At 43.2% G+C, this 11,435-nt stretch overlaps 1 protein-coding gene across 2 annotated transcripts in view; it reads right to left on the minus strand.

Moving 5' to 3' along the window:
* The window catches only part of rnf217 (ring finger protein 217), a 105,710-nt gene extending 96,355 nt beyond the window's left edge, over positions 1 to 9,355 (minus strand). For both annotated transcript variants that reach the window (XM_073057366.1, XM_073057367.1), the window contains exon 1: positions 8,345 to 9,355. In XM_073057366.1, the coding sequence (XP_072913467.1) occupies positions 8,345 to 9,037 (693 nt within the window). In that variant the 5' untranslated portion in view covers positions 9,038 to 9,355. The remainder of the gene's footprint in view (positions 1 to 8,344) is intronic.
* Between the last annotated feature and the right edge of the window lie 2,080 nt (positions 9,356 to 11,435).

An 11,435-nucleotide genomic window follows, 5' to 3' on the forward strand; every position in this document is an offset into this window, starting at 1 on the left:
GAAAGCTCATTCAGACAGACATGAGAAATACGACAGATTGCCTCTGGTAACATGTTCTGGTCAGTATATTACCTGACATTATATACTTGATATCACTGTAATAAATTATATGGTGCAGAATGGAAAGATGCAATATTTTTCTTAGCAATAACAAGATAACAATGAAGAACATTACTTGTGCAATTATATTTAAAGGATAAACACAAAAGAGAGACACAATTGCTTCCTAAAATTTAGAAAATTGCAGTATATATCAGTTTGTCATGGTTTTGAGGCAAATATATAAATATCATTTTGAATTTTATATTCAAACTATTTTTAAGTTATGTGTAATTTTATTTTTTTCCTGTGCGTGGGGTGGTGTTGATGTTCTTGTTGCCATTTACGCATTGGTATTTTTTGTGTGTCGGGGGGGGGGTTTGATGTTTTACTATGAACAGGTTCCATGGTTTTTTTCGTTTTGTGGCCGTCTGTGGAGAAGATGAATCTCAGGATTGTTTACTGCAATCATACTTTGATAACAAAATGTACTTTGAACTGTTCTGTAGAAATGTAAATGCTGTAGTTAAAAAGTGCCATAACCTCCACGTCCACAGATGAAGTGAAATTTGCACCATTTTATCCGCAACAAGTTTTAGCAGCTAATACTCACTGGCCGCTTTAGATGAGGTATACCTGTTCGTTAATGCAAATATTCAATCATGTGGCAGGAACTCAATCCATTAAAGCACGTATACATGGTCATGAGGTTCAGTTGCCTTTCAGGCCAAACATCAGAATGGGGAAGAAATGTGATCCAAGTGACTCTGAATGTGGAATGATAGCTGGTGCCAGACGGTGTGGTTTGAGTATCTCAGAAACTGCTGATACCCTGAGATATTCACACGAGCATCCAGAGTCGACAGAGAATGTTGTGGAAATTTTTTAAAAAATCATCCAGTGAGCGGCTAGTTCTGTGGGTGAAAACACATTGTCAATGAAGGAAGTCAAAGGGGAATCGCCATACCGGGTCAGGCTGACAAGAAGGCGACAGTAACTTAATTAACCAGGTGTTACAAGTGGTGTGGTTATTGGAGTTATTGAGGAACAAGCTTTGAAGAGGATGGGCCACAGCTGCAGAAGACCACTAACATACACTCAAGTGGCCACTTTATTAGGTACAGGAGGTTCCTAATAAAATGGGCACTGTGTGCATAAATAAATCAGAAAATCTTTTACTGGCACATAACTAATAACAGGGTCATAAGAATCCAGGTGGGACAAAGGGCATGGCTTAATGAGTATCCCACATCAAATTCTGGAGAACTCAGCAAGTCAGGCAGCACCTGTCGAAAGGAATAAAGAAGAGAGGCACCAGAAAGAGATGGGATAAAGGTCCTAAAAACACAAAAATACACCGCTGTTTGTCATTTATCCACACCAATGAGTCCATAACAAACTTATTTTCAGTGAAGACTGGTTTCAAACAAGACCATGTCACAGCCCTGTCATTTCTTTTTAGCTTACCCCATTATGTTGTACCTCACCTCCACTTTCTTACAGAACAAATGGGAAACTGTTCAATTTACATAATCCATTTCAGGATTCAGCAATTAAGTCATGTTATATGCATTATGCTTGTACATCTGCGCATTCGTAAGCACATAAGAGACCTTGGAAAATGTGAACCACTTCCCATACTTTGAGAGCCACCTCTTTGTGATTGCAGACAACAAGGTTTGAATGCACCATTAACCTAATTAATTGGCAAAGGAAACAGATGCTCTGAAATCATGACCTCAAACCCAGATAAACAATGATCCCTGCCTACCTATGTACTTCTCAGGGTCAACAACATGCAGCAGACACATCATTACTCCAGCAAAGTACAACCAGTGTTACAAACAAATTGGCAAATTAAGCAAACCATTATACACCAAATGCTGGAGGAACTCAGCAGGTCAGGCAACATCCACAGAAGTGAACAAACGGTCGATGTTTCAGGCAGAGACACTTCCTCAAGATTGGGAAGGACTGGGAAGATGCCAGAATAAAAAGTGGGTGGAGGAGTGGAAGATGGATGGCTAGAGGGTGATAGGTGAAGCCAGGTGGGTAGGAAAGGTAAAGTGCTGGAGAGGAAGGAATCTGATAAGAGAGGAGAGTGGACCACAGAGAAAGGGGAGGAGGAGGGGAAGCAGGGAGATTTGATAGGCAGGTGAGAAGAGGTTTGTATGAGGCCAGAATGGGGAGAAGAGGAGGGGACGGTGAAGGATTTTTTTTAAACTGGAAAGAGAAATTGCTATTCATGCCATCACAGTTGGAGGCTAACCCAGATGATATACAAGGTATTGCTCCTCCATCCTGAGGGTGGCCTCATTGTGGCACAAGAGGAGGAAATATGAGCAGTTTTTTTTGTAAGAGGCTACAGACAACATATAATCTTAAAGGGAGAAGGTAGAGCGATAGGTGAGAACTGGATCTACTGATATACTGGAAAGGCTAGCTATATTTAGACTGTATAAATTGCATAATCTGAATGGTTTGTCAGTCTGCTTGCCATGGGAAAACGGGAATGCTGATAGCTCAAAGTGTCGGCATAGTAATCTAATTTTCTCTATAGATTGTGGAAAAAAGGCATGCACAAAGTGGTTTAAGTTAATTAGTTCAAATTCAAGTTTAATTGTCATTCAACCATACATGAATACCCATGAATACAGGCAAAAAAAAGTGTTACTCTGGGGCCAGGGTGCAAAACACAGTACCAACAGTCACACACAGCACAAGACACATATGAGATAGCAGTAAAATATAGTCACACAAAAAAAATAGTCTAAGTCCCAGACTCCATGAATGTTGCAGCAGTCTGCAGTCGAACACATCTTGTCTTCCAAGATCTAAGGGTTAATTCAACAAGGAATGGTACTAGATCATATTTTTTTTGATGAAAGGAGTCTAGAAAATGGAGTTGACCTGGGTTTATAAAAGATATTTAACAATTTGTCACATAAGAAGTCTGGTTAATAAAATTAAAAGCTAATGGAGGGTCAGTATTAGATTGATTTAAAAAAAAGGACAGAGAATCTGGGAAAAAAATAAACTTGCAGGTTCACAGAAACACAAGGGGAAATGGAAGTGATTGCATAGAACTGGCATGAATGGATTTACTGGATCAAATCACTTTCTTTGGTGCTGTAACGTTTCTATGAGACTGCAATCAGATAATCACTTCAGTGATCCATAGCAAATGACATTTGTTTAATGTAGGCTGATGTTTTCTGACCTTTACCTTTAAGATTACTAGTCTGGAAATCAAATTAATCATGAATTGAAATGAAAACTAAAAGATGAGGAATGTGAAAAAGGATATCATCTATAGAAATCAAATGTAAACTGTAATTATGAATAGGCTGATTGACTTACTTTCCCAGTTACCAATTTACATCACCCACTCACAAACTGGTGTCTAGTTTCCAGTATCTTAATACATTATAACTACGCGCTTGTTGTGATGACGTAACCAACTAAAGCTACAATAGACATACAGAGGGAATGATTATTTTTATTTATTTCTGTGGAACAGGTCCTTCTAGCCCAACGAGTCGCACCACCTATATTCAACCCTAGCCTAATCACAGGACAATTTACATCTTTGGACTGTGCAAGGAAACCAGAGCACCCAGAGGAAACTCAAGTAGTCACAGGGAGAATGTTCAAACACCTTACAGGTGGCGCTGGAATTAAAATTCGAACCCCAACGCCGAGCGTAATTTTTCTCTTTTTTATTCATTTATGGGATGTAGGAATTGCCAACTAAGCCAGCATTTATTGTTCATCCCTAGTTGCCCTTGAGAAGGTGGTGATGAGCTGCAGTCCCCGAGGTGTAGGTACACCCACAGTGCTGTTAGGAAGGGAATTCCCATGATTTTGACCCAGTGACAATGAAAGAATGGTGATATGCTTCCAAGTCAGGATGGTGAGTGACTTGGAGGGGGATTTCCAAGTGGTGGTGTTCCCAGGTATCTGCTGTTCTCGTCCTTCCAGGTGGTAGGGGTCATGGATCTGGAAGGTGCTGCCTTAGGAACTTTGGTGTGATGTTGCAGTGCATCTTGTAGATAGTACATACTGCTGCGGCTGATTGTCGATGGTGGAGGGATTGAATGCTTGTAGAAGAGGTACCAATCAAGTGGGCTGCCTTGTACTGGATGGTGTCGAGCTTGTTGAGTGTTGATGGAGCTGCTCTCATCCAGGGGAGTGGTGAGTATTCCATTACACTCCTGACCTGAGCCTTGTAGATGATGGGACAGGCTTTGGGGAGTCAGGAGGTGAGTTTCATGCTGCAGGATTCCTACCCTTTGACCTGCTCTGGTAGCCATGGTGTTTATATGGCTAGACCAGTTCAATTTGCTGTCAATGGTAACTCCCAGGATGTTGATTGTTGACAGTAGGGGATTCAGTGATGGTGATACTACTGAATGCCAAGGGATAGCGTTGTACTAATCGCTAAACTACCATGCTGCCCTAGTTACCTAGTTTCATTCTTGATTTAGTATGTAATTCACATAATTGTTTAATTAGAATTTAATTAATGTGTAGTCTAGGATTTGCCTTTGTGAATGTGTGTGTTTGGAACTAACTTGCTATTAGTTGGAAAACTCGATCTTTTCCTCCATTTTTAATATATACACCTTTAAATAATCATCATCATTATCTGCCATGTCATATGACGTGAGTGATCATGATCTTCCCACGACCAAGATTGCCCTTGGCAAATTCTACAGAAGTGGTTTGCCATTGCCTTCTTCTGGGCAGTGTCTTTACAAGACGGGTGACCCCCAGCCATTATCGATACTCTTCAGAGATTGTCTGCCCAGGGTCAGTGGGCACATAACCAGTGCTTGTGATGTGCACCAGCTGCTCCCATGGCTTCACATGGTCAAAGGGCTAAGCAGGTGCTACACCTTGCCCAAGAGTGACCTGCACACTAGCAGAGGGAAGGAGTGCCTTACACCTCGTTTGGTAGGGACACATCTCCACCCTGCCACCCAATAATTTAAATTAATTCCTTATCTTCCTTCTGAAATAAATTCCTTCTAAATCTTAGAGCAATCAGTTTTTGCAGGAAAAAATGCTCATTCTTATATTTCTGTATTAATTCAACAGTGTGATCAACATTCCTCAGGCCAGGCAGCTTCTATGGAGAGGAATAAACAGTCGACATTCTGGGCCTTCGTCAGGACTCAGGACTGTGAAAGCATAGATGCTGCCTGATCTGCTGAGTTCCTCCAACATTTTGTGTGAGTTGCTTTGGATTTCCAGCATCTGAAGAATCATTCGTGTTGTTAATCAACATACATATTCATTTATGCAAAGTCACAAAAGCATTGATTTTAAAATATTAAACATTATCTTAAATTACTGCAATGTAAAATTCATTGTCAGAAATATAACAGAGAATACCACAATTATACTGCCATTGTCAAACCAAACACACTACTGGTTGTAGACTGACCTCATCAATCACGTATTTTGAACAAACTTCCCTCAATTCATCTTAATCTGATAAATAGAAAACAATTTGCTGGTTTCAACAGTTACAATGGCACCAAAATGATTTTGCGACACTCCCAAATGCACGTAAACAAAATAGGAAGTAAGAACAAAAAATGTAGGCACTACTGTCTTAACACTTTAGAACTTACTGCTTTTACTTCGATTTCTTGGTTTCTGTAGTATTTTGCTTTTGGCATTACATAGGAGGCATCTTTTTTATTTGATATACTTTAAAGTAATTAAGTGGCATGTAGTTGCCGGAATGAGTGGAAAGCTTTTGACATTAGTTATTAGGGTCAGGCTGAGCAAAGAGACAGCAATTTACATTTATATAGGTGGCCAGGATATCTTCACAAGGAGCAAGGCTTCAAGAAGGCAGCATCCATCATTAAGGACCACCATCACCCAGGATATGCCCTCTTTCCATTGCTACCATCAGGGAGGAGGCACGGGAGCCTGAAGGCTCACAACAACAATTCAGGAATGAATTCCTCTTTTTGCATTGATATGTTCAGGAAATGAGAGACCTTAGCGTATAAAGCCTTAATCTTTACAGGTAGATAAGGCAGTGAAAAGGGCTTTCTTTCGTTAGCCAAGCAAGGATGTTATGTTGAGGTTTTATAAGGCACTGGTGAGCCCTCACTTGAAGTATTGAGAGCAGGAAGCAAGGAGACCCAGGGGGAGGTGATAAGCAGGTGAGAAGAGGTAATAGGCCAGATTGGGGAATAGAAGAAGAGGGAGGGATTTTTTTAAACCAAAAGGAGAAATCAATATTCATGTTTGATATTCACAGAGACTTTATGTTTGCTCTATATATTACAATAGACAATAGACAGTAGGTGCAGAAGTAGGCCATTTGGCCCTTCTAGCCAGCACCGCCATTCACTGTGATCATAGCTGATCATACACAATCAGTACCCCGTTCCTGCCCTCTCCCCATATCCCTTGACCCCGCTATCTATAAGAGCTCTATTTAACTCTCTCTTGAATGCATCCAGAGACTTGGCCTCCACTGCCTTCTGGGGCAGAGCATTCCACATATCCACCACTCTCTGGGTGAAAAAGTTTTTCCGCATCTCTGTTCTAAATGGCCTACCTCTTATTCTTAAACTGTGGCCTCTAGTTCTGGACTCACCCATCAGCGGGAACATGCTTACTGCCTCCAGTGTGTCCAATCCCTTAATAATCTTATATATTTCAATCAGATCCCCTCTCATCCTTCTAAATTCCAGTGTATACAAGCCCAGTCACTCCAATCTTTCAACATATGACAGTCCCGCCATTCCAGGAATTAACCTTGTGAACCTACGCTGCACTCCCTCAATAGCAAAAATGTCCTTCCTCAAATTTGGAGACCAAAACTGCACACAATACTCCAGGTGGGGTCTCACCAGGGCCCTGTACAGCTGCAGAAGGACCCCTTTACTCCTATACTCAATTCCTCTTGTTATAAAAGCCAGCATGCCATTAGCTTTCTTCACTGCCTGCTGTACCTGCATGCTTGCTTTCATTGACTGATGTACAAGAACACCTAGATCTCGTTGTACTTCCCCTTTTCCTAACTTGACTCCATTTAGATAGTAATCTGCTTTCCTGTTCTTGCCACCAAAGTAGATAACCTCACATTTATCCACATTAAACTGCATCTGCCATACATTTGCCCATTCACCTAACCTGTCCAAGTCACCCTGCATTCTTATAACATCCTCCTGACATTTCACACTGCCACCCAGCTTTGTGTCATCAGCAAATTTCCTAATGTTACTTTTAATTCCTTCATCTGAATCATTAATGTATATTGTAAACAGCTGCGGTCCCAGCACTGAATCTTGCTGTACCCCACCGGTCACAGCCTGCCTTTCCAAAAGGGACCAGTTAATCACTACTCTTTGTTTCCTGTCAGCCAGCCAATTTTCAATCCATGTCAGTACTCTGCCCCCAATACCATGTGCCCTAATTTTGCCCACTAATCTCCTATGTGGGACTTTATCAAAAGCTTTCTGGAAGTCCAGGTACACTACATCCACTGGCTCTCCCTTGTCCATTTTCATAGTTACATCCTCAAAAAACTCCAGAAGATTAGTCAAGCATGATTTTCCCTTCATAAATCCATGCTGACTCGGACTGATCCTTCTACTGCTATCCAAATGTGTCGTAATTTCCTCTTTTATAATTGACTCCAGCATCTTTCCCACCACTGACGTCAGGCTAACCGGTCTATAATTCCCTGTTTTCTCTCTCCCTCCTTTCTTGAAAATTATGGCACACGCCATATATTGATGTATTTATTATCATGTATGGTGTTCACTCTTGATGTTCACGTCATCCAGGAATTTCACTGCATCCTGGTATGGCAGTAAACTCTACACCTGAATTTAAGTTATTTGTAGGACTGGCGGTGATTCCATTCAAAGTGGCGGGCAGCAGTCTGAAACTCGCTGCCTGGCTGGGTGGTCAAGGCGGGAAGACCAGGCAAGGAATGCCTGGACTCGAGCTGCTGGATTATCAACCAAATGTTGGAAGGTGGGTTTAGGTTGGGTAGAAGGACCGCGTGTGCCATAATTTTCCTTGATAGTGCTCGGGGGAATTTACATCATATTAGCAGTCAGAAGTGCACCCAAAAGCCAAAGGATGAAATTTTAGTTGTGTTAACAAGTTTGTTGGGAAAAGAGACAGCCATGGCACCAGGCTGTTGGTGGAGTAATAACACCTCAGTCAGTAGACAGGATTTCAGTATCAGATCCTGCGGGGTTCTCTGCTCTAAAGCGAACGCTTGTAGTTTATATTCCTATTAAGTATGACGGATGAGAATTACCTGATTGCTGAGGTATCTCTTCAAACACTCCTCGCACACAGCCTTCTTGCAACAAGGAAGTGGTCGGATGGGTTTGTCATCCAGACAAACTCGACAGGTCAAAATAACTAACTGTTTATACTCTCCAACGTAAAGGTTTCCCAGCGAATTGATGTCGATTTGCCGGGAGATGTTAAAGGGTTCCGAAATGGAAGGTCCTTCTGTTGTCGGGGAATGTGCGGTGTCCCGGTCCGTCCGGCGACTGAGGGCGGTAGGTGAGGATCGGCCCGAGTCAGGAGGGTAACTAGTCTGTTCACCTTCGCCTCCCAGCGCCGAGTTCTTGCTGTTCTCATTCTCCACGCAGTAGACAGTGCAGTAGACGTGCTGCGACCCCGGCTGCGGGCGTGTTTGCTGGGCGGCCGGCGGAGGTCCGCTCTCACTGTCCGGGAGGTCTCCGGACGGCGGGCGAGACTCGAGCCCGGCGGGACACTCCTCATGGTTGCGCTGGTCAGCGGGTGGAGGGCAGGTCCCGAACCGGGTGGAGCGCTCCTCCTCATGCTGCTGGCCGGCTGCGACGGCATCGGGGCTTCCCACTCCACGGGGTGGGCGCTCCGTGGCCCGGCCGACCTCGGCCGTGTCCTCATCCTCGCTGGACGTAAGCAGGTCTCCCCCATCTCTAACACATTCATCTTCCATTCCTGACTCCAATCCCATAGGCACAGCTCAAAACAAGCTTAGTCCCGCATCTGCTTCCGGGTCCCACTCCCCCCTTTCTTTCGCGATCGCCACTGATAACATTCACTCGTTCATGTTTTCCCCCGGAGGAGGGATTGCAAACCAAACCTTTTAAAAGCAAGATTTCGGGAATGTCGTCTTTCCTTTTCCCGAGGTATTCATTCTCGGAACGCACTCCAAATTCACTCCGATTTACAAAAAGGCAGATTTGGAACGATTTCACGAACCCGGAGCTTCCCAGAAATTATTGTGCAGGCTGTTTCCTACATTCATACTTTCACAACAAAGTCGGGTCGATTCAACTGTTCGGGGTTTACTGTAATTACCGTGATAAATGGGCACGTTGAATTTACCGTAAATATCAGTAGAATCAGTTACAGAAAGATATTGGAAAATACATGCAATACACCGAATAGCAGTGATTGTTGTACCGATCAAAAAGTTTTATAGATAGAATTGGGCAAGTATTTTGCAAGCAAATAGGACAATGGAACTAAAATTCCTCCAAACAAATAATAATAATTTGACAAGCAAAATCAGAATTGCAAGCTAAAATTCAAAAGTGCAATCGAAAATCTGCAGTGCTTCCTTGTCGCGCAAAAAAAGTGCCAAGGTCGGAACAATGGTCATTGTTGCAATGTGGGAACTGATAAGCAGCGCCTGAGAGGAAGGGACGGAGCAACTGCACAGCAGGGGAAAACACTGCGTCAACATTAAATGCTCCTTATCACACAAACCGTCCATAATCAGGAAGTATAAGAGTTAACTTTATGTCATCCTGAATGGAGCCTGAATGGATGTGAGTACTGCTTTGTTTGCCCTATATGCCCTGGGCACTCAGAGCAACTAGTTTCAGTGCTCCTGATGCCTTAAACCAGGAGTGCTCAACCCTTTTTATGCACGGAGCGATACTCTGGACCCCAAGTTGGAAACCCCTGGATTAAACAGTGAATTAGACTCTTGATTTCTGTGTCCCTGACACTTGTATATTGTCATAGAGTCATAGAAAAGTATTGTGGTGACTGCTGATAAACTTTGGCATTTTTTCTATATATCCTTCAGGTGTGGCTTAGCTACTAGGCCCAGCGGAACTGTTTCTACTGACAAGAGAAGGGGCAAAGGCGGACCACTGGTGCCTCAAAACCAGTTGCTTCGGGCAGGTGGGGCTTGTCAGCCTTGGACGGCAGCCTGCCTCAGAGAAGGAAGACTCTGATTTGCCTTGTGGCCAGACCCACCCATGGGAAAGGCTTCGGGAGTAAACCCCAAGGAAGAAATCTGGAGCTGGGGTCCCTAAAGCAGTTTAATGTTGTTTGCAACTTCATTCTGGGAATCTCTTCGATGACGCTGGTGCCAAGCTGTATCAGCGCTCGCCCTTCTCTTAGACAATATCCGTGGTGTGGAGAAGGGAACCCGCTGTCTGGGCAAAAGCTGGTTCTTCAAATCTTCCTGCCCAGGCTTGCACCCTGAGGAAGACACAGTCCACCCGATCCTCTGGGATCGACGGCTGCCTAGTGCCACTATATTTTTATGCAGATGGACTAATGTCCATGCCCTAACTTTTGATCAGACCATCTGGTTTCTAAACTCCTCTGAAGTTCTCAGACAGATTGCTGTCTCACTCACAGTTCATTCCATGATTGGTTCATTGCTCACTGAACATCTGACAATATTTGGTTTAAGTTTCAGATTCTGATTCCAGCTCTATTTCAACGTTTAAGAGTAGTTTGGAGGGGCACATGGATGGTAGGGATATGGAGAGCTGTGGTCCCAGCGCGGGTTTATGGGACGAGGCTGTTTCAAAATAACCATATAACAATTGCAGCACGGAAACAGGCCATCTCGGCCCTTCTAGTCCGTGCCAAACGCTTACTCTCACCTAGTCCCACTGACCCGCACTCAGCCCATACCCTCCATTCCTTTCCTGTCCATATACCTATTCAATTTTACTTTAAATGACAATACCGAACCTGCCTCTACCACTTCTACTGGAAGCTCGTTCCACACAGCTACCACTCTCTGAGTAAAGAAATTCCCACTTGTGTTACCCTTTAACTTTTGCCCCCTAACTCTCAACTCATGTCCTCTTGTTTGAATCTCCCCTACTCTCAATGGAAAAAGCCTATCCATGTCAACTCTATCTATCCCCCTCATAATTTTAAATACCTCTATCAAGTCCCCCCTCAACCTTCTATGCTCCAAAGAATAAAGACCTAACTTGTTCAACCTTTCCCTGTAACTTAGGTGATGAAACCCAGGTAACATTCTAGTAAATCTTCTCTGTAGTCCTTCTATTTTGTTGACATCTTTCCTATAATTTGGTGACCAGAACTGTACACAATACTCCAAATTTGGCCTTACCAATGCCTTGTACAATTGT

The sequence above is a fragment of the Hemitrygon akajei genome, chromosome 9 (assembly GCF_048418815.1).
Source record: "Hemitrygon akajei chromosome 9, sHemAka1.3, whole genome shotgun sequence".
Taxonomy (NCBI): Eukaryota; Metazoa; Chordata; class Chondrichthyes; order Myliobatiformes; family Dasyatidae; genus Hemitrygon; species Hemitrygon akajei.